The 22,835-nt window shown below is 34.5% G+C and overlaps 4 protein-coding genes across 7 annotated transcripts in view; 2 read left to right on the top strand and 2 right to left on the bottom strand.

Moving 5' to 3' along the window:
* Positions 1 to 29: 29 nt before the first annotated feature.
* Positions 30 to 3,213, top strand: LOC123269873 (cytochrome c oxidase subunit 7C, mitochondrial-like). Its single transcript, XM_044735768.1, has 4 exons — positions 30 to 170; positions 244 to 353; positions 2,398 to 2,515; positions 3,110 to 3,213. Exons 2-3 carry the CDS (start codon positions 255 to 257, stop codon positions 2,509 to 2,511), a joined length of 213 nt encoding a protein of 70 aa, XP_044591703.1. The 5' UTR covers positions 30 to 170; positions 244 to 254; the 3' UTR covers positions 2,512 to 2,515; positions 3,110 to 3,213.
* A 10-nt stretch (positions 3,214 to 3,223) lies between these two features.
* On the bottom strand, positions 3,224 to 15,243 carry LOC123269756. The gene is made up of 9 exons (XM_044735591.1): positions 15,203 to 15,243; positions 6,140 to 15,120; positions 5,954 to 6,085; positions 5,438 to 5,899; positions 5,204 to 5,365; positions 4,988 to 5,127; positions 4,669 to 4,914; positions 3,523 to 3,637; positions 3,224 to 3,445 (listed from the first exon to the last, which is right to left on the bottom strand). Exons 1-9 carry the CDS (start codon positions 15,241 to 15,243, stop codon positions 3,390 to 3,392), a joined length of 10,335 nt encoding a protein of 3,444 aa, XP_044591526.1. The 3' UTR covers positions 3,224 to 3,389.
* A 351-nt stretch (positions 15,244 to 15,594) lies between these two features.
* LOC123268658 (YEATS domain-containing protein 2) lies at positions 15,595 to 22,423 on the bottom strand. Of its 4 annotated transcripts, none has more exons than XM_044733946.1 (5): positions 22,309 to 22,423; positions 21,976 to 22,067; positions 19,354 to 19,962; positions 17,405 to 19,323; positions 15,595 to 16,087 (listed from the first exon to the last, which is right to left on the bottom strand). In XM_044733946.1, the coding sequence occupies exons 2-5, from the start codon at positions 22,058 to 22,060 to the stop codon at positions 15,917 to 15,919; spliced, it is 2,784 nt and encodes a 927-aa protein (XP_044589881.1). In that variant the 5' UTR covers positions 22,061 to 22,067; positions 22,309 to 22,423; the 3' UTR covers positions 15,595 to 15,916. The 4 variants fall into 4 exon arrangements, with proteins under 4 accessions (XP_044589881.1, XP_044589882.1, XP_044589883.1 ...); XM_044733947.1 differs by having other exon boundaries at positions 17,405 to 19,317; positions 19,369 to 19,962; XM_044733948.1 differs by having other exon boundaries at positions 17,405 to 19,311; positions 19,435 to 19,962.
* Positions 22,424 to 22,527: 104 nt separating this feature from the next.
* Positions 22,528 to 22,835, top strand: part of LOC123268674 — a 35,888-nt gene continuing 35,580 nt past the window's right edge. The window contains exon 1 of the mRNA XM_044733983.1: positions 22,528 to 22,606. The gene's annotated coding sequence lies outside the window, so the exon portion shown is untranslated. The remainder of the gene's footprint in view (positions 22,607 to 22,835) is intronic.

Below are 22,835 nucleotides of genomic sequence, written 5' to 3'. Positions count from 1 at the left end.
CTTTCACCGACTGACAACTGACGCGAAGTTTCACAAGATGGCGACACAAGTTCTACTTTTATTCAACTGCCCACTTCTTCCACGATTCTCGCGCATGTGCTGTAATTTTCAATGCAGAGCTTAGCTTATTGATAGCAAAGACGTAGTAAATTTACAGGTGTTGAATTATTGTGAGTGAAATAAAGAATATTTGTCATAGTTGATCATTTTTTACGTTAATTTAATTATTTTTTATATTTTTAGATAATTTCAAGATGATTGCCAGACAGTTGATTGCCAAACAGATCAGAAATTTTACCACAAGTGCTATCCGTCGCTCTGGCCATGGCGATCCTGGAGGTTACCCAGGCGCTGTACGTAATTGCATAACTTTTTATTGTTGAAATATTTTATTTTTATAATTATAATTATATACTATGAAAATTAAGATAATAGTAAAGTTAGCCGACATTGTTAATTTTTGGAGTTATTTTTAATTATTAAATTAGAATTAAATATTATTTTTAAAAAATTGCACTTATACTTTTAATTTTCTTAAATTAAGTTAGCCGACATCTAAAAATTTTTAGAATTTTTTTTTATTGAAAAAATTATGACAAAAAAAATTTTCATTTGTAAAAAACTTGAAAAACTATAAGTGCAATTTAAAAAAAAAAATTTTTCATTTCTAATTTAATAAATTAAAAAAATCAAAAAGTCAAAAACGTCGGCTAACTTTAGTATTATTTGTATACTTATTATTTTTTAGGTTGTTTTTTTATTTTTGATAATGCTGATACTTTATATCGACGGTCTAATTAGCAATTGGTTAACTTCTTATTTTGTAGAGGGTGATTTTTTAATACTTCAATGTAACAGTAGTCCAATTGTAAATTATTTGAATGATTCAAACTAAAATATTATACCTCTATTAAATATTAAATGGTTTTTTGAAGTGATAATAAATTTTTAATTAATTGTTTTTTCATACAAATGGAAGATTTTCTAAAATGGAGTTAGAAAATTTGCTAATTAGAATGTCGATAAGTTATTTGAAGCTTGCAAATTTATAGGCCTATCATATTTTTTTAAATTTTCAATTGTGCAATATTTAATTTTTTTATTATTTTACTGAAATTAACTAACACCAAATGATTTTTTAGATTTTTTCATCAATTAAATTAATAAGAAAAAATTTTAGCAAATAAATTTCAACATAAATTATACATAAAGAAATTTAAAAAAAAATTAAAAGTCTAAATTAAAAAAAAATATTTTTCCTTATCATAGCAGAGAGAATGAAATTTCAAACTATAGAAATTACAAAAATTAAGATCAGATTTTTAAAAATTAATGTCCCGTTTACAAACAAATTATTTGTGTAAAAAAATATGAAAATAACAAAATTTCTGTTTCAGGTTATAAAAATTTTTTACTTTAGAATTTTTTAATTGCAAATACCTGATAAAATTTATACAAAAATTTTCTCTAGTTAAAATTATTGAGTGGAAACACCACTGTGATAATCGAAAAAAAGAGGTGATTTTCGAGAATTTTTTTTAACAAGGAAAATAAAAAATTTAGGGATCGATTTTTTTATTTTATTAAAGGCACATTAAAGATTATTACCCTTAATTTTTATTTAATAATATTTAATTATTACAAAGTTATTAACAATTTCGTAGAGCACTAGAAAAAATTTCCCCCTCCATGGTCGGTTCGTTAACTTAAAAACGGATCGTCTGAAAATGAAAACTCAAATTGCTTTTTAATCAGTAGGGATGTAGTTATCGTCGCACGTACGAAATTTTGAAAATTTTAATTTAAAAAAAAATGGCGACTGATTGGAAATTTTCTAACTATTTTTGCTGTTTTTTTTTTTGTTTTAACCCGGCTAAAAAAATCTTTAAAATGAAAATTTTTTTAATTCCATACGTGCGACGATAACTACATCCTCACTGATTAAAAAGCAATTTGGGTTTTTATTTTCAGATGATCCGTTTTTGAGTTATCGAACCGACCGTGGAGGGGAAAATTTTTTCTAGTGCTCTACGAAATTGTTAATAACTTTGTAATAATTAAATATTTTTTAATAAAAAATTAGGTTAATAATCTTTAATGTACCCTTAATAAAATAAAAAAAATCCGATCTTCAAATCCCTTTATTTTCCTTGTCAAAAAGATTCCCGAAAATCACCTCTTTTTTCGATCGTCACAGTGGTGTTCCCCCTTTAAAAATACATACTATTTTTAATTTTAATTCTTAATTAAATAATTTATTTTTATAAATTAATATCCAAAGTGTTAACTTGAAAATTTTTTCCATTCAATATTTTTTTAATGATTTGTTATATTAATTGCATCATATTCGTTACATTCACTGATTGTTATTTATTAGTTATGTAATAACTTTCCCAGAACTTGCCGTTCAGTATCCACAACAGATTCAAGCTTACAGCTTATTTCATCATCTTCTTTGGCAGCGGATTAGCCTTACCATTCATTATAGTCCGTCATCAAATGTTGAAGTAAATTTGTAAGTTGCCATTTTTTTTTTCTAGTACTATTTACCAATAATTATAAATGATTAATGGTTATATCCAGTAAAAAAATTACTATTAGCATCAGTAAAGACTTGGATGTCTAAAAATTCAATGATTCAAAAAAAAAGTTGAAAATTTTTTTAATTATTTTTTTATAAGTACCTAAAATTTTTTAAATTTATGTCCTTCATTTTTTTTATAACTATTATTTGATATCTTTTAATTATTATTTAATTCTATTGAAAAAAACAAAAAAAAATATTTATTGATATCTTTTCCATAAAAATGAAGTCAACATAAATATTATCATAAACAGCGTTGAAAATTTTGAAAAACAAGTTAAAATTTTCATGATTTATTTTTCAATAAATTTTCTGTTTATTTATTAAATGAATAAAAAAATATGAAACAGTAAAATGCTCTAAAATTACATAAAATAGTAAAATTAATATCCTTATAAAAAATTGAATTTTATTTCTGATCTCAAATAAAAATTTTTTTCTAATATCAATCAATTACTATATTTCTTAATTATACTTATCAGATTGTTATTAAAGATAATTAACAAATACTTATTTATGTTTCAGATAATATTTGCTGGAGTAGTTAATTGAAATTTAAAAAAATAATTCAAACCATTTAAATGTATTAAAAATTCTAGCAATAAAATCTTCATCTCTTATAAACATAACTATGTATAAATTATTGTATATTTATTAAGTAATCATAATAATACATTAATACTCGTAAAATAAAATTCCTTAGGATAAGTAAATTATAGCTTAGAAGTATTGAATCCTTAATCATTTAATCTAAACCAGTAATTCATTGTTTTTGTTTTATTTTTGTATCTTTTTTTTTTTTTTTTTATTTATCAAAATCTGGGTACGGTACTGGAGGTCTAGGATTTTTTTTTGAGCCATCTGTAAACAAAAATCCATTAATATGTAATTATAAATTATCAATAAAATATTAAATAATTTGTTATTAAAGAACGTACAATTTTGTGAATTTAATTTTTTACACTCAAGACAATCGATACTATCAGAATCAGCGCAAGTTAAAGTTTCTCTTCTTTTTGCTTCAATTTTAGTTTTTTTTCTATTTGGAATTACCTGAAATTATAAAATACAAATTATTCAAAAAAAATAAATTTAGCTTTATTATTAAATTTAATATTTTTAAAATAAAAAATATAAAGCGATTTTAAAATCAAGAAATAATTTTAAAATTTTATTTCAATAAAAATAATAATTTAATTAATAAATAAAAAAAATTTCTATTTTAATATTTATGATATAAATTTTTCAAAATGAAGTTAAATGCGCGCTTAAAAAAACCTGCGCGCTAGTGACTTTAATATGGCCGCATGAAGTCAAAACCGTCACGCGGAAAATTTTTCTTCATAATTTTTCCATTTTGTACGTAAATATCGCATTATTTAATTAAAGTAATTATATAAATTCGTTCTATAGGTACTTATCAATCGTTAAAGTAATAAATTAAAAAAATTCGTCGTTTATAAATTAAAAAAACTCAGTTCAGAAACTGAGGTCGGTTGACAACAAATTTGGCGTTCTTTAGTAGACATTTTGGATAAGTTCGTTTTAAAAAATAATCAACGAAGCTATTTTAATTTTTATTCGAACTTCAAATTATCGAATTTATGAAAAGAGTACTCAAAAATTACAAGTAAGTTTTTGAAATTTAAAATTATAGAAGTTTTGGTAAAACCTTGTTAAAGTTTGATGATACTAAAATTATCCGATACTTAAAAAATTTTTAATTTTTGTTAAGAAATAAATTCGTTATAAATAATTATTTTTAAAAAATTGCACTAATAGTTTTTTAAAATTTCTATGAGTGGAATTTTTCTTTTAAAGTTTTTATTCATAATTAATTAGATAAAAATTATAAAATGTCTTTTGAAATCATTGTGATAAAATTTTTTAATATTGAAATCAGGAGACAGCTGATTATTTTTTGATTTTAAAAAAATTTAGCTATAATTTTTGAAATTTCTAAAAGATCTTTTTTTCTTGTTAAAATAAAATTGTATAATTGAAAAATCAGCTTTTTATAGAATGAAAATTGAGTTAAAAAATTTTTTTGTCATGAAATTTTCTTCTTTAAAAAAAAAACTTACATCAACACCATAAACAAAAGGTCGTTCACTTTTCTCATTTTTGTAATCAACTTTTTTCCTCCAAGCACGATCTTCGTTATTCCGAGAACTAATTAACGGCTTCCGTGATTCGTTGTTAATTATCAAACATTTGTCCCTGTCTTTGTCTTTCCGTACGCAGGATATTGTTATGCAAAGAATCAGCCCGATAACCAAAATAATCATAACTACAGAAAAAGTACCCAGAGTTATTGGCGAAGTCCATAGCTAAAAATAAATTTCGTTCATAAAAATCTTAAAAAAACAAAAAATCATCCGCGTAAATCAAATAAATGATCACCATATCATAACAGCCATCAATAAACGGGTTAGTGCATAACCTACAAACTCTAGATCCTAAATTAGGTTGATAGGATCCTACTGGACACCTCTGACATTGCGGTGATAAATCTTGGCTGTGAAACCCTGGTGAGCAAGGAACTAAAAGCAATAATTAACAATGATCAATTTTTCATCAAGAAGAAGTGATTTCTTAAAGATAAATTTCAAAAGTTACCACAGTTAATAGAACTAAGCCCATAACCTGCAGGGCAGCCAACCAGAAGCCCGACGCCAGCGCCGCGGGCAAAAACTTCATGATGGTCTTTCTTTCTCTGGAATCTTGCTCTGGAAATGGGCTCCAATATTTGACGTCCCCCTTGGGACAATCTAAAAACAACTGTCGTTAAAACTCCAACAAAGACTGTCTGGAACAAATGCAAAAACTTGGCAACTGTGAAATACTACTCACTGTTTTTAGTCAAGATGGTGCTGAGATTCTGGCTCAGCAACAAAATCAGTTTGTCTTGGATAGCTTTGTGGCACCTGAGACCACACTTGGACAAAAACGGCACAGTCTTGGACAAAGAAGAAAGAGTAACCAGGACTTTGATCGTAGCTTCGTGGTCATTACACTGCGGAGCGAAGATAAATGTGTCACAAAGATGGCGCTTGCATAGAATTCCATTAAACTTCTGGGGCAAATAAGTCGCTAGAATCTCTAAAGCTTCTTCATCACAGTTACCAACCCGGTAGCGATTACCTCCGCGCAAAGAGTAGCGCGGAAGCGTGACTACTTGAATGCCATGTTCGTAGATGTGCTTGACTACTTCTTCGTTGTCTGGATCCACGTAGGTTAGAGTACAAGAGTAGTTTCCTGCATCTTGGATACTCAGACTATTGAGTTCCAGGTTTCCGTTCTTATGAACCGTCCCTAAAATAGTTAAAAATTACTAAGGAACAGAACCAAAGAAGCTGAACAACTCACCAGAGACAGGAATGTCATCTTGTCGAGTCCAAGTGTAGTTAGGTTTGCTGATACTGAGCATCCAGTTGAACCCACCCTCTCTGTTGCAAGGAATCACTAAATCTACGCCCGGGAAAGACAGAATCTCGTGGTCTGAAACAAGAAAATAAGCCAACAAACCTTAAGTTAACCTCAGAATTTACTAACCGCGGCCTACGCCTTCTCCAGCCTGCAGAACTTTCTCCAAATCCGTCAGCTGGATGTACTTGAGCCCCTTGGCCTGCGCGAGGCTCTTCTGCGCAGGATAAATCTCCTCGATGACCCTAGATGGCGCAAGCTCTAGTTTGTCTCCCACGTCTATAAACTTCTTGCACTTGAAACTCGCGATTCTGTCCAGCAGGTTGTGTCTCTCGGAGACCATGCTCTTGAAGGTCAGAATGCTAGCTTCAAGGTCACAGATGCAATTCAAGCAATCGACATCATTGTTAGCTTGAAAATTTCTCCTACGAAGCCTCTGCTTGATGTTCTGTTTGTTACTCCGTTCTTTCCTAACCTCTTTGGGCTGTTTATCCTTGAACTTTATTTTGACATTCCTAATCTTGACTTCAGTCTCTTCCGTGTTATCAAAATGATCATCTTCGTCGTAGTCATACGCCACAGAAAGAATCTTTCGTTTTTTAAACCTTTCTAGGTTTCTTTTCTTTCTTTTGGTGTCCTCCTTCAGAATCTGCTCTATATCATTTCTCAATTCCTCCATATGACCTGCGTCATATTTAGACTTTAACTTCTTCTTATGACCAACGCTCTTTTTAGCTTTCTTCTTCGGAGCTTTTTTCTTAACTTTCTTGGCAGATTTTTTTGCCAGCCTTCGATCACGCATGGAATCAAAATCTGATGGAGAAGCTAGCCGTCGTTTTATTATCTGCAGAGTGGTGTTAACTCCACGTTGGACATCAAAAATCTGATCAATCAGCGCCTTCATTAGCTTTTTATCCTTCTGGTTGTCAAAGTAAACGCCTTCTAGCAAAGAACTGGCGTCATTTCTTTTGCGTCTGAAGCTTTTGATAGCTTGCCTTGGACTGTTATGCATCGCGTACATTATTTTGAACTTCTCTCCCAGTTTGTCGATCCTCCTAACGGGCTCATCAAAACTAGCGCTATCATACTCTACGTTTTTCTTCAAGTCTTTCATTTTTTCAGACTTCATGCGTTTTTCTAACTCTGACAGCAATCTATGCCTAAGTTTTCGAACGATTTCGTTCCGCTTGACTTCTCTGATCCAATTTTTGCGTTTCTTGCCAAAGTCATCCTCTAAATTCATTTTTCTGGCAGATTTTCCAACTAATCGTGAAATTAAATTCTTACCCGAGCGCTTTAAGTACTTGGCGTCAGAATCGGCGTTCATATCCGACATGTCGATGGTAAACTCGGAATCTGAACTATCAAATTCTTCAGGATCTATATAAGCAGATGAACCTTTCACAACTTTTACTCTCAAACGTGGATCCAATTCTCGAAGAGATCTGGAAGATCCTTCAATAGATTTCACCACTCGGTCAGCGAAGCTGGAGATCAGACGGTTCAGATTCTTGTCCTTGTACAAGTCTTCGAAATCCAAGTCACTGAGGGCTGATTTACGATGTCTCTTTGACTTGACCGCGTGACTGCAGTTCTCGGAGTTCTTTATTCTAGTCACGTAGATCAAAATCTTCTCAGAGACTCCTAGCTTGCTGCTATCAAGACCACTGGGTACTCCTGCATGAACTTTCTTCTTGTTGTGATGATCATGATTATTCTTACGCAATTCCGGTTCTTTCGACTCTCTAACTTCTCTAGGTCTCACGTTCTTCGGATCAATTTTCACCCAAAATTTATGGTATTTATGCTTCCGCTTAGGCTTTTTGGCCACGGATTTACGAAACAGAATCCTGTGTTTTTGGGTCTTACCTTTTTTCCGTCCATATAATTTAGAAGACACGTGATAAGCTTTTGTCCGATATGGCTTTGGTTTGAAGGACTGTTTGGCAACTCGTACGGGTGGAGAAGTCGCATCGTTGCCTATCATGTGATTGAAGGCTTTCTTGATGTTATCCAAGATGCTGCGCTTAGCAGATTTCTGGCTCCCCAATTTCTTCTTTTTGCCAACCGATTTCTTCAACTTGTATTTGTTTTCTTTTTTCGATACCCGGTGCTTCGAAGTCTTCTTCAATGGTTTGCCAGCAAATCTAGATTTTACTGACCCATGATTGACCGCAAGAAGATGTCTTCGTGGTACAGAATCGCCATTTTGTGAAAAACCGTACTTGTAGATGCAATAGAACTCTGATGGTGACATCAACTCATTCGACTCTTCCAATTCTGGGCCACCTAGTTTCAGAATTGAGATACTATCGTTACCGGACTCGTAACTTTTGTTAGCACGATAATTCTTGGAAGTTTCCAAGCATCTTTTCAGAGCATCTACTGAAAACTCCGTAGAAGTTTCGGTCTTAGAAATATTGAACTCTTTCATGGTTTCCTTCAATAAGTCACGATTATCTGAACTGTTTGGCCCAAATTTAAACTTCCAACTGTTCTTACCCGATAGAACTGACTTTTCGAGCTGCCGTTCCAAGTTTTTTCTCAAATTATCCACGAATCCATCACGCAGTTCGGATCTACGTTTCTCGACTCTAACCGGGACACAAGGAGCAGGTACTTCCTTATGCCAAGACTGGGTACCTCCAATGTGATACCTATCAGGAGCTTCAGTCGGCCAGGGCATTGAAGCAGTTTGTCCGCAAGGTGGACACATAGTTGACGAAGTCGTCGATTCTTCAATGGTGTCAGTAGTTGATTCTGTGGTGCTCGGGATAGTTTCTTCTGAACTAACTAGACCTTCATCGATTACCAAATCTTCTTGACTTGGACTCACTAGTTTCACTCTGTGACCTTCTAAGTCATCGTCATAGACTAGATGGACCACATGAACAGTATAACTGGACTTGCGTGTTACGTAGTTTTCAGTATCATTGGTTTTAGTTGCTGGGAAGCTGCTCAATCCTGTTGGTGATGGCATTGGAGTTGTGGAAGTACCAACGGTTCCAGAAATATTGAAAGTATTGGAGGTCTTAAAAACACCACCAGTATTGGAACTCTCAAAAACATAAGAAGAGTTGGAAGTCTCAAAAATATCAGAAGTACTATCACTGTCAGTAACAAGAGAACTATTCAAAGTCCCGGTAACAAACGAACTAGATGTTCCGTTTAAATCAATGTCACGCTTAGCCCGTTTTCGCATTGCATTACTTAGAATAGAAGACTTCACCCGACGCAATTCATGCTTTGATATTTGCAATGCTTCTTGAATTTGCTTCAACAACTGTTCCTTCTTGATCAATTCGTCGTTCTCGTCTTCTAGCATGGCAATCTCTGCTTTCTTGAGATTTACTCTAGAATCATGCTTCCTAGACTTCTTCGCTCGTTGAGTAATGATTGGATCAGGTTCATAATCATCATCACTGTAATCATCTTCATCACAATCTCCGTAGTAATCATCATCCCGTTTCTGCCTTCGGTAATCTGATTTTTTGTCAGCAGAAATAGTCGGCTTAGTTGATCCACTTTCCGGTTCACGATTTCGTCGATTTTCAAAATCACCGATCATCTTACTCATTTCTTGATAGGATTGCTTGGTTACATGCTTGCGCGGCGTAAAGCTTTTCTGAGGAACTTTGTACCACTGCTGATAGACTCGAGTGTAACCTTGAATGAAGTCCCTTGGTATGACTGGCTTAGCAAGATTTAGGTCTTGGTCTTGGTTAACCCATTCGTTATCTTTGAGCACGAAGGATGGAACAGTCAGTTTGATCGTTTTGTCCTTAAGATCAGAATCTTTTGACTCCGTTACAGAGTTAGGAGGCATAGCCAGAAGTTTCCGCTCCCTACGAGTCTCCTGACCCGCAGCTTGGGAATTCAATGTCGTGCTCGTGCAGTCTTCATACTCCATCGAAGTCTGGTTGTATTCAGGATCCACTATGTCCAGCTTTTCACGCCAAACTTCTTCTTCAGGATCGTAAACGTATCGAGAATCTTCACTTTCAATCTGAATTCCTTCAGGAGATAAAGTACTGGTGCTTTCAAGGTCACCTGGAAGTGTGTACTTCTTCTCAGTCGATGCCTTTATCAAGTCTTCCAACTCTTCTGTTTTCTCTTCAAACTCTTCTTCTTGGTTTTCTAGTAGATTCTCAAGTTCACCAACTTCTTTCTCGCGTTCGTTTACTTCTTTTTCCAGTTCTTCAAGTTTTTCTCCTAAAATGCCTTCAGGTCTTTCCATTCCAGTTGTTGACGATCCGGGGGGTCCAGTCATTTGTAGGATTGTGCCATTGGAGGCTGCAATAGAAGCAGTGAGACTGACAGATGACATAGATGCTACTGATGGTGTTGAAGCGATTGGAGAAGTAATTTGTTGTGAAGTTGACTTTGAAGATTGAGTAGAATTTGGAGATAATATAGATGTTGCGACACTCTTGGAAGATTGACTAGTTTCCAAGGACGCTGATGTCACTGCTGATGATGCAGCGTTCTCTGATGTGCTCGAAGAACTAGATGCTGCGGTTTCAGTTTGTTCTGAGGATTTGCTGACTTCAATTGTGGAAGACTCAGCATTTAAAGAGGATAAAGTCTCAGGTATAGATTTAGTTAAACTCTCAGCGTCTGTAGAAACTTCAGTGACTATGCTAGTCTCTGGAAACCTGAATAATGATCCAGAAGCTTCGTTTAATGTTGAAGAAGTTAATTCTGAAGTCTCAGCTTGTTCTTCTGATGATTGACTAGTTTCCAGTGTTGAAGATTCAGCTTGTTCTTCTGATGATTGACTAGTTTCCAGTGTTGAAGATTCAGCTTGTTCTTCTGATGATTGACTAGTTTCCAGTGTTGAAGATTCAGCTTGTTCTTCTGATGATTGACTAGTTTTCAGTGTTGAAGATTCAGCAGCGTTAACGGTTGAAGATACCAGAGTTGTAGTTTTAATCAGATGTTTAGGTTGTGGAGGAGCTTGAGTAACGAGATTTGTATGCGGGAACCAAAAGAAATCGCCTTTGCCTTTGGTCTTGCCTCTAGTTGTCGTTTCAATTTCATCAACAGCTGATATAGCTTGCATGGTCGACGGTTCAGTTTCACTCTCAGTTGTAGACATTGAAGAATAGGTTAAAGATTTCGTCGACTGTTCTGCAGCAATTGATGTAGATTCTACAACTGTCGAAGATTCAGTAGCGCTGGTAGTTTCATAAGTCGGAGATGTTGACGAGAGTCCAATCGATTCAAGTGAAGATGCTTCCGTTGTTACTGAAGATTGAGGAGAAACAGTAGAATTTTCTTTACCACCAATTTCTTCTGACGTAGAAAATTCTGTTGAGCTTACTGCAGGTTCACTGATTGTAGAAGTTACAAAAGATTCACCAGTTAAAGTTGTCGGAATAGATGTTGAGACACTGGAACTTGGAGACACCGTAGATCCTGTTGTTGATGATTGAGCAGTTGAAGTTAAAACCATTTCTGACGTAGACTCTGTCAAATTTTCACTAGTTTCACTCGTCGTCTGTGATGAAGACGAACTAGGAGTATTTGTTGAAGTTGGCAATGTTGATCTTGGTGATTCTTTTACAGATGCAGAACTTTCGTTGTTCGTGATCGATGATAAAAAATGCTCCGTTGTTGTCGATTTTTCAGTGGCCGACGTTTTTTGAGTGACTAATGTTGATGTTCTTAACGAAACAAACTCTGTGCTAAAACTTGGAGACTCTGTTTTCAAAGTATGACCTTCAGTTGGTGATGTTTCTCTTTCAGTCAGCTGTGAAACAGAAGCAGTTGTCACCTCTTCTTCTTCTTCAGCTTTACTGATAGTACTTTTAGTAGCTTCAATTGGTACGACTGGAGTAGTGATTGTACATAACCTACCAATAGTCGTAGGTGGTCTTTTGGTAGGTTTAGTTGGTCTAGGTCTTGGAGGTGGTCTAGGAAAGAAGAGATCCCAGAGAAATCCACATCGTTCTCTTTGGTCTTCCCAGGTTCGCATAAGCTGTCGTGCGTCGGCCTCTTCATAGTCCAGCTTTCTTTCCTTATCAACTATGTCTTGGATGAGTTTTTCCAGCTTTTCACCCTGTTTTATAAGGTCTTCTTTAGAGATTTCGCATATACTTTTTGTTGTTGCTACGGTAGTCGAAGTCGTCATCAAAGTTGTGCTAGTCGTTTCGGTTGTGTTAGTTGTTTCAGGAGTCGTAGTTTCTGTTTCTGTTGCTTTGCTGGTTTCAGTCTCTAAAGTTGACTCAGTTGTCGTTGATTCTGTAGAAGATTCAGTAACTGACATGCATTCAATGAATTCCGCAGTCTCATTTTCTTTCGTTAACCCAACGATTGCATCAGTAATAGAACTAATGGTACTATCAGTAGTACTAGACATAGTAGTTGCTACCGTAGTCTGATTCGTTGGAGCTCCAGTCATGAGTCCAATCTCCAACTCCAGCAAAATGGACGTCTCTGTTTCAAAAACAGCAGGATTAGTTTTCCTCATACTTGGAATCCCCTCTGTAACTTTTAGCAAATTAGAATCTTCCGTCTCAACAGCCTCATGGCTCAAAATAGATGCTTTCAACCGTGGCTTACTAGTTTCTGGAGCTAACACTGTATCAGAGTAGATCGTCAACATAGACACGGTAGGATCGTCCATGAACATCGGGGTCGTATGCTCAGAGTTCAGGTCAGAGTGATCAGATTCTTTGTTTACGTCAAAGTCGGGCAGAGTGTACGCCAAATACTCCGTCAAAGGCTCATCTTCAATGTAGTTAGAAACTGCAGGCATACCGGGTAGGTTGAAGTCTCCTAAATCAGAGTCTCCTGTTTGGGTCAGATCCAGCATATAATAATCTGATGGGTCTTTCTTTCCGAATCTTTTGTACCTTACACTACGTTCCGGTTTCTTTGATGTCGTCTTTTCCGTCTCCTTTTCTTTTTCTTTCTCTTTCTCCTTTTCCTTTCTCGCTTTCGCGGCTTTAGCCAACTCAAAAGGACCAGAAATTTTCTTATTCTTAATATACTCAATAACACTCCCCGATCCTGAACTTTTAGCCTTACCACCCTTCTCTTCCTTCGTCTTTTCTTTTTTCATCTCTTCCTCCAACATCTCCATAGGATCTCCAATAGTAACAGTCGGAAATTCCGTACTGGGAGTGTTCTTCATCTTCTCCTTCGCCACTTTCGCAAGCTCATGAATCCCAAGTATTTTAAACGGCGACAGCTTTCCTTTAGCTTTATCCGTCTTATTCTTTTTGTTAGTCTCACTCTTCTTCAATAGATCAAAAGGATCTGGAATCGTTACATCGCTGATTTTCAAAATAGCCAAACCAATAGGAATCTTATTTTCCTTTTTCTTTTCTTCTTTTTCTTTATCTTCTTCCTCCTCATCTTCTTCCACCGCCATCAGCCGTCTTCCAACTTTGACCACCTGACTTTGACTTCCACTCAATTTCTTCTCGCTTTTACCCTCCGGCGACCTTTTTTCCTTCTTTCCTTCCTCATAATCCTCCATCTCTTGCTCCTCTTCCTTGTCCAGCATCTCCAAGTACGTATTCAACAGTTCTCCATCACTCTGTTTCTCCTCAGCCTTCCTTTTAACCGAATTTTTAAGCTGTTCAATACCTGGTAAATTCAGCCTGATGCTCCATCTCTTATTGTCAGCGTTCTTAAGCCGGTTCTTTAATTTCAAACCCCAACGCCGTTCCTTTCCCAATTTCTTGAGGCTCTCGTCAATATTTCCAGCCTCCAGACTGACGAACCTCTCTCTGCGACTAGGAACTTTCACCATGATGCCCTCTGCCGTCACGTTCTGAATCATTACAACCGGTAACAGCATTTCCAACAATTTCACATCATTAGTTCTCAAGAATCTGTAAGAACAGTTAGTTCTTCCACCAGCGTCCATTACTTCTTCAACATGAACATTTTGTATCACCGGACAACTGGTAGATGTCTCAGGGCTAAAAGTACTCGGCAATATCGAGTTGATTCCTCCTAAAATCGCGTCTATACCCGTAGTAGCTTGCGTTGTAGAAGGAGCACCAGGAACAGATTTAGTACTACCACCTGGACTAGTTTCTTCAACCCGGTAGCAAGTGCAAGTCACCGTCTGCTCCAACGGATGTTTAACATCCGCTTCAACGTTGATGTAATCTTTGCAGTCATCATCAGAAACTTGCCGCTTCCTCCTGGATTCCTTGCCCTTAACTTCTCGCTTTTCCTGCTCCCTCAGCTGCTCGTTGATCTGCTGGACCGAATCCACCAGCTGCTGAAGTTGTCCATTCAGCGGCTCAATCGCCATCGCCAGTGACTTGGATCTAACTTCACCATTATCCACTCCATCCCTTGATGTACCTCCATTCGCCGCATCATCCAACACCAGGGAGTTGCGTCCCAGTCGATCCATCGCCTTGGAATACTTATCTAAATAGTCCAGATTATCAAGCTGATCAGAGTTAAAGTATCTTCGGAAGCTTTTATCGAACACTAACGGCTTTCGATTCATAGTTAGGTAGTGTTCCATCTGGTCCTTGTCCAGGTAGCCTTCGTCGTAGCCCAGATCTGAATATTGTCTGCGAATTGGTCCGCGGTCTACCTTATCAACGTCATCCAGCATCTGAACAGGCAACTGATTTACGTCCTGATCATCAGCATCGTCTAGAAGCTGGAGTGGATTCTGGTACTCCTCGTTCTCCAGGTCCTTCTTCGTTGGCCTGTGGACAAAAGATCTTCCAATGTCACCAACATCATGATGCAAATGAGCTTTGAAGCCCAAAATCGCCGATGTTGGGCTCATGCGCCTAACATCCCGATTTTTGACCTCTCGGAACGCTGGGTGGTTCCTCAGAATGTACAATTCTTTCGCCAGTGGGTAAAGTTGGTAGTCCCGTTTGGCTTTCGCCAGAGATTCGTCCGCGGGCTGGTAGTCGTTGACGCGAGGCGCCATCTTAGGTCTAGAGTCGCTATTAGGGTTAAAGTACCAGGGATTCCCCTTTGCCAGGTTGCTTTCATTGTCGGTAAGGTCGTCGTAAGAATGAATAGGGTGTAATTTTGAGGTTAGGACTGATCGTTTGGCTTTTGATATGGGTTTTTTTGTAACTTCCGCTCCTCTTATTACGAAAGCCGCACACAAGAGGCTAAAAGAAAGTTGACTTTTTAGATTTTTTAATTTTATTACTGAACATTGATTTTAATTTTATTGACGTACCTGTAAATTACGTAATATCGCATTTGCTTTTGTGATTAAACTCAGACTTCATAGTACACATACAAACTTTGTTTCGTAATTATTATCGGTGTAGAGAAACTGATTTTGGTCATTGATAATTTTTTAAAAAAAAACATCAAATGTCATATTTTTTTTTTACTTAAATTCGGGTGGTTAAAAACGAGTATGTAGGTTGTATAGAAAATATATAAAGTTTTTATTAAAAACTGACACTTAATGGCAGCTTGTTTGACAAGTACTAAGTTCAGTTGTTTATTTTTTTTTTTTTTTGAATTATTCGGAAGAACTTCAGTATAATCAAAATTTTTTATCTTGTAAGAAATTGTCTGAAAATAAAAAATTGGTGTTTTAAAAATTAGAAATAAAAAAATCAGAGGCTACGTAAATATGTCAATATTTATTACATAAATTAACATTTTTTTGTACAAAATATAAAACGGCTCGTCTTGTATTTAAAAAGCGTAATACACTGAAATATTTAAATTCGTATATATAAAATTAAACACAGTTAAGTAATTTCTTATAAATTACTAAATTCTTAATAATACAAATTTAAAAAAATTCGTGTCGGCTGGTAAATAAATAACGTGAATCAGTCTTCGGGTACATTGATCAATGTCTGACCAACTGACCCAAAATATTAGAATTAAGATTATATTAGTTGGCAGTCGTGAAAAAATATAAAACAATTTAATTTGGAATCATCACTGCGTGGTTCCAAGTCCGGAGTTTGTAAAAATGTCGAATTCCTCTCGCTGGCGGATAGCTTTACGTACATCGTTTATTGTAATTACATCTGGACACTTTAAATTATTCCTCTCCCAGGCCTTTGATAAGGAAGAACGCAGCAAGTTTTCCAGCAGACATTCAACAGCCTGAAAATAATCAATTACAAATTATTAACACCAAACTTAAACATTTAATTCAAATTAAAAACGAGACTAGTGTGAATTTTTTAAATTAATCTTTCGTTACTCTTGCTATTGAGGGAATCCCCAGATGTTGACTTGAATTTGAAATATTAAAAAAACTATCAGAATCATTGTTGCTAATTCTTATCGAATTAATTTATTATTTATCTAAAAATGTTCTCAGACCTAAAATTTTTATTAATAAACTTGCGTTTTAAGATTTATAGTAAATATTTGAGTATTTTTGTTATTTAATAATTAAAATCTCGATGAAACTGAACAAATTTTTTCAACTTTAAATGAAACTCGAAAAAATAATATCTTTTATAGTTAATTTTAATTTTATAAAATAATATGGTAATTATTTACAAGTGGGGTCAACTCATGCTGGGTCATATTAAATTTTATTTTTTTTTTATCTAATTGATCAATTTTTTTTTAAATTGTTTGCTTTTTATGTACATACTTTGCAAAAAAATAAATATCAAAAACATCAAAAAAAGATAAAATAGAAATTTTATCCAAAAACATGAAAGCCAATTTTTTTTCCAACTTCTAAAGGCAAAAAAGCTATCAAAATCTTCATTTTTTCTTTTCACGACATTTTTTTTTATAAATGCGCCGTGAACACAAGCAGAATAAAAAAAAATTAAAAAATGTTAATTTTTCACATAGTTGTGGCCCAAAATGGGGTTGACCCCACTCGTAAATAATAAATTAACAATTTTTAGCAAAACTTAAGGTAAAAGCCCCAATATATGATCATGTACCAGTATATGATCACTCCATGTATTTGTATACCTATATTTGTGAATATAGATATACAAATACATGGAGTGATCATATACTGGTACATGATCATATATTGGGGCTTTTACCTTAATATGAATTTGGCAACAATGTTGAATTAAAAAATTTTGCGGGGATTCCCCGCAACCCTTGTAATGCTATCAGCATTTTTAGCGCATGTGACGACAGGTTAATTACAGATTATTTTAATCTTCACCGTCATTCAGCCACAAAAAAATTTTTTTTTCATGAAAAATTGAACAAATTAAAGAAATAAGTGTTGTACCATATCTTAAATATTTTTAATGAATTTAAAAAAAATTTTTAATTTTTTTTTGTAATTTCAATTTTTTTTGTAATTTTTTTAAATATTTAAATCAAAAAATTATCAAAAAGCTCCCAAAAGTTGATTTTAATTTAATTTTCTATTTTTTTTTGCGTTTAAAAAACGCTAAAGCTGCACATCTAAAAAATGACACAATTAATTCCTACCTTAGCGACAACGCGACTAGCAGCGGCATCTCTGACCCCCTCTTCAATCTGTTCCTCAACCAAAGTGACCCCCACCTGTCGGGCAGTTTCATTGACAAAGAAGTTCATCTTAGATTCCTCCTCGTTCATCTCTAACTTCACAAACTCTCCCTTCTTTTCTTCAACCTCTCCTGACTCCTCATCATCGTCATCATCATCATCACCTTCAATATCAATAACATCGACTTGCTCCTTCTCCTCTCCCGACGACTTCATTTTCCTGATCCACTCGACCAGTTCCCTGGACTCGGTGCAAGTGTTAACCTCCTCTCTTTCCCCTTTCACTGAGTTCAACAGCGGCCTCATCACCGTGAAACCCTGGAACCTGCACCAGAACAGAATTTCCTTGGTCGTCCAAATTTCCTCCTCTCTAACCTTAAATTTCAGCATGTTCCTGATCTTTTTCGCGCGATACCACTCAACAGATCTTTGCTTCCCGACATTGAACCCCAAGAACTCCTCGACAGTCTGGCAAACGTACGGAAAACTCTTCTTGAATTCTATATCTTGAGCTTCTGGAGTCACTATAGGCAGCCGTTTGGCCAAAAAAGTGACTATTTTTTCCACATCTCTCTCCTTTAATTCCATTAAGGAATCTCTTAACCTCAAAACGTAGTTAATATTTTTTTTCTTCTTTTCCACCAGCTTCATCCTCTTTCCCGTGACGATTTTAAGCGCCGGTTCGGTGTCAGGAACGTTCAACATAACGCTTTTCGTGGGATTTATGCTGATAGTAATACCATTTTTGCCATTAATATTCTTCTTGAGAATGCTGACCCCGTTACCGTTAATATTCTGCTTTTTTTCTTTGTTGAAGTTCAGAGGAATCTGCTTGTCGTTGAACACCAGCACCTGCTTCACGGCACTCGCCATAGTTTCATTAATATCAGGAATTTTTATCTCCAACGGCTGACAGACCGCCTTCGATGATAATAGATTTGTTTTATCACCGTTAACAGATTTAGACTGGTTTCTTTTGTCGATTGATGAGATTTCCTGGCTCATGACACTGCCTAGAGCTCCTGAGCCAGGTTTCAGACTCCTGGAGGAATTATTTCTGTTATTAATATCCTTCATACTCTTGATTCCCGCGTGATTGATTGTCTTATTGAACTCTCCGATGCTATTAATATTAACATACCTATGTTCCAAGTAAATATTACTCATAACTTCCTTCCTCGTCAACGTCAACACTGTTTCATTATCACTGTCACCACCTGTATCATCACCGTTTTCATTAATATCAATCTCATTTTCAGAGCTTGATTCTTCTGGTTCGTAACTGGGTGGCGAGTAGTTGATAGGGAAAATTTTCAATGCATAAATGGTTTCGGTAACATGGTCCAAGGTGAGATTGTGAACGAAAGCCCTAGGAAGATTTGACTTGTTCTTGAAGATCAGCGTCACATTCAATGAAAAATTTCCCCAGCCACGACGAACCAGGTTGAAGGGAGCGCGATCTACTTCTATGACGTCGTTTGGCTTATAGCTAGGGTGAAGTTGAAAGACTACTTTAGAGATGTACTCTGAGATTTTGTCGTTGTCCTTCTCCCGGACGTACACTTGCCATTTGTGGGTGTATTTATCGTCGTTGCGGTCCATTGGAGGAATGGGAGTTGAGATGTTGCCGATTACGATCACTCGGGTTTCTCTGAAGCCATCACCGCGTTGGAACTCTGGTTCGGTGTTTGGGCAGAGTTTTTTTGCAAGATTCTCGATCTGTTCTTGGTTGTACTTGCGCTTCAGAGGATTTGATGGTAGATTTTTAGTGGCTGATGAGTTTGGGGCTTGGAAAGGTTTGATATTTAAGCCAGGGTGTTGGTATCTTTGATGAAATGCTGGATGTTGATGATTTCGATGATTTTGACTTGGAATTTGATAGTTTTGATGATTAGCACTTAAAATGTGATGATTTTGACTTGGACCTTGATGATTCTGACCTGAAACTTGATGATTCTGATGATTAGCACCCAAGGTTTGATGATTCTGACCTGGACCTTGATGATTCTGATGATTTGCACTTATAGTTTGATAGTTCTGACTTGGAACTTGATGATTCTGATAATTAGCACTTATAGTTTGATGATTTTCACTTGGAACTTGATGATTTGAGCCTATTCCATTAATACTCTGACCCAAGTTCTGAGAATTTTGATGACTAGGACCCGGAACGCCATTTTGTGAGCTCGGCGGCTCAGTGCTGGACGTCGACGCTCCAGAACCACTTTTAGTGCTCAAACCATTGGTTCCTCGGTTTCTCAGGTTCCTAGGAGCCTTTCCCACGATTTGCTTAATCGCAGGGTGGATTCTCGCCTGCTTTGAGTCGCTATTTATACCTCTCTGGCATTCTTTCCGGTTATAGAACTCGGAAATAATCGCGTACCGCAACAAACTGAGCGTTCTGATCGCCTCGTGCAGTCGATCGTTGATGAGCAAAATTTCTTTCTCTTTTTCGTTAATTGATCTGTCGAACTCACGCTCGATTATTGGGTTGATTCGTTTTATCTTATTAATGAGAGCTGAAATAATAAATTAATTTATTAATTGCTGGCTTATAAAATTATAATCATTCTTTTAATTTAATTTTTAGGGGGTAGCTTAATTTTGGAGGTACTTGATCATCGCTTTACAAATCATAAATTTTTAATTAATTGCAAAATATAAGTAACATCTTTGAGAATTTTCTATTTTTTTATTTTTGGTAATTTAAAACAACTAGCAACCTTACAGTCACTATATCTGCCGTGATTTGTGAACTATAAATAAATAAAATTTTGCTTTATTAAATAATAACTTTTGTTAAAATTCACTATACTTTCTGAACTATTAACGTTCTTAAAGATATAAGCTCATCCCGATGTTACACTCATCAAGAGCTTTCATTTGAGTACCCACATGCATTTTGATATATTTTTCATATATACAAATATATTATATATTTAAATATATGAAAAATTGATGTGGGTACTCAAATGAAAGGTCTCGATGAGTGTAACGTCGGGGTGAGCTTATATCTTTAAAAATATCATCAGTAGACAAGGTGCAATGTCATTTCTCAATTAATGACATTTTTTAAGATATAAACTTATTTCGATGTTACATTCATCGAAACTTTTCATTTAAGTACATGACATTTTTTATATATTAAGTACAAGGTCACTTCTTAATTATGAATCTAGAGATAGAGCATTTTTGAATGCAGCTTAAATACTTATTATAATAAATTGACTATCGGTGAAAATGATATGAAACCTTAAAAAGGCATAAATTCAAGTCAACAGCTTTGCAATTTAAAAAAAACCGATTTCATCATAAGACTATCCTGGAGACAAAATTTTTCTTATTCTCTTAACAGGCGAGACCATTTTTTTCTCGCTTTGCTCTCACGGAGTTCAACGGAACTATCTCTGTCGCACTCCCAACAGCAGAGCAATTGCAGTTTCGATTGGTTTCACGAAACGAATGAAATTAAAAAAAAAAACGATTTGTGGTGAAATAGTTTATTAAATTATCTATTATCTCTAAAAACGTTTTTTCAAAATTTACATTCGTTTCGCTAAGCCGATTGAAACTGCAATCACTGGTCTCGGCTGTTAATAATATAGATAAAAAAATTCAAGAAACATATTTTATTTAATTTTTTTTTTACCCACTTGGAAGATAAAAAAAAAAGTGATTTTTAAGTAATTTTTTTTGAAGAAAATTTTTAATTGATTAAATGACTTTGAACTTTATTAATAAGTTCCTTTTTTAAACAAATAATAATTTTTTTAGCTCCTTAATCATCGAAATTTAAAAGTTCATTTAATATAAAATATTATTAATTGATGAATCGTCAGAATTATAAAAATGAATAAATATTTTTAAAAAAAATAACTTCATAAAAAAATAATCAATTTTTGATAAAAATTTAAGCCTTAAATTCTTCGTGAAAAAATCTTTATTCGCATTATTAATTCTTAGATTAATTACTGAAAAACATAGTTAAAAAAATTGTGTAAAAATTGGAGACTTATTTTACCAGTCATCTTGAATAAATCTTGCTCTTTAACTTAAAAAATACTTTAGAGAAAAAAGTGTTTAAAGTTTTTCGGCTTCAGCAACATTGAAGTTCAACACGCTCCGATTAAGCTTCACGAATTCCGTATAACTTTTAAAATACTTGTCCGATTTACATTTAATTTTTTGTGTAAATACTTAAATACATCTACTTTACAAAAATAAAATAAAAAAAATTAATTTTTTTTATTTTTATTTAAATACTTATGACCCCTTGAAATTAAAAAAAAAAATAATCTAATGCTGAATTTTTCTCTTAAAAACAAAAAAATTTTTGAGACTCAAATCTGCTGACATCTGACAATTTTTTTGCAAAAAAAAAATTGCACTTGTATTTTTTTTAATTTCTAGATTTAAAATTTTTTCATAAAAATTTTTTTATAATAATTAAGTAGTTACAAAAATCCAAAAAATTCACAGCTGTCTATTAATTCCAGTGTCATAAAAGTTAAAGAATGAATCTAAAAAATTACCAGCTTCTTCAAAAGTTTTCTGCTGACGACTCGGTCCTGCGATAGCATAATCTGGATCCTGGACATTGTCCTTTAATGTACTCATTTGAGTCCTAAAAAAATAAAAATAATTATTCCTGAGGTAAAACTTAGAGAGATCAATACTAAGCATTAAAATTCAAAACTTGCAATAAAAACTACTAATTAATTAAATTAAACGTGAATTGTAATAAAAAAACAAAATTTGTAATTAATAAAAATAAAAAATGATTGTTGACACCAATTGTTTAAATTTTAATATAAATGATGAGTTTAAAAAAAAAAAACAATTGACATACGGAGGTTATGACTCACGTGTTTATTTTTCAGGCACTTGCTTTCGGAGCTGGTGGAGGCTAATTGGCTGACCTCTATTCCGGACACTGGAACAGTCTTCTGGAGGTCAGAACTTCTGGAAGTCGCTTTTAAGATTGGCATTGAATGAATAATTTGTTTATGCTAACGCTAAATTGGCGATGCACGGTGCACTTGTTGCCATAACTTTTGTCACATGGACGCGGCTTCGATGAATATCCAGTGAGGTGGTCCAAATTGAAATGTCTACTTTGCCGGCGGTGAAAAAGTTGGCGACTGGAGGTTGAATCGTCAGAAGGTGAGTGATATAACCTTCCGTTACTCCACAAGCGTCACATAAAAAATAAAAAGTTTGGAAAATCCAAAAGTGCACGCCTCATAACGCTCATTCATTTTTTAAGAAAAAAATTAATTTTGTAATTAATTAAAAAAAAAAAAATTATAATTAAGTAATTTCTTACAGAGTATTTTTTATTTTTTTTTTAAATATCGGCGCATATTTTTCTTGTCATATGCGCACGCAGTCT

The sequence above is a fragment of the Cotesia glomerata genome, linkage group LG7, assembly GCF_020080835.1.
Source record: "Cotesia glomerata isolate CgM1 linkage group LG7, MPM_Cglom_v2.3, whole genome shotgun sequence".
NCBI classification, from domain to species: Eukaryota; Metazoa; Arthropoda; class Insecta; order Hymenoptera; family Braconidae; genus Cotesia; species Cotesia glomerata.
This window is presented reverse-complemented; position numbering and strand designations above follow the sequence as displayed.

Coding starts and splice junctions, on each gene's coding strand:
- LOC123268658 (XM_044733945.1), bottom strand. CDS start 22,060: ATGAGTACATTAAAGGACAATGTCCAGGATCCAGATTATGCTATCGCA. Junction 19,963..21,975: donor GAAAACTTTTGAAGAAGCTG/GTAATTTTTTAG, acceptor TTATTATTTCAG/CTCTCATTAATAAGATAAAA. Junction 16,088..17,404: donor CTAGTCGCGTTGTCGCTAAG/GTAGGAATTAAT, acceptor GATTATTTTCAG/GCTGTTGAATGTCTGCTGGA.
- LOC123269756 (XM_044735591.1), bottom strand. CDS start 15,243: ATGAAGTCTGAGTTTAATCACAAAAGCAAATGCGATATTAC. Junction 5,900..5,953: donor AGATGACATTCCTGTCTCTG/GTGAGTTGTTCA, acceptor TAACTATTTTAG/GGACGGTTCATAAGAACGGA. Junction 3,638..4,668: donor CTTTTGTTTATGGTGTTGAT/GTAAGTTTTTTT, acceptor TTATAATTTCAG/GTAATTCCAAATAGAAAAAA.
- LOC123269873 (XM_044735768.1), top strand. CDS start 255: ATGATTGCCAGACAGTTGATTGCCAAACAGATCAGAAATTTTACCACA. Junction 354..2,397: donor CTGGAGGTTACCCAGGCGCT/GTACGTAATTGC, acceptor TAACTTTCCCAG/AACTTGCCGTTCAGTATCCA.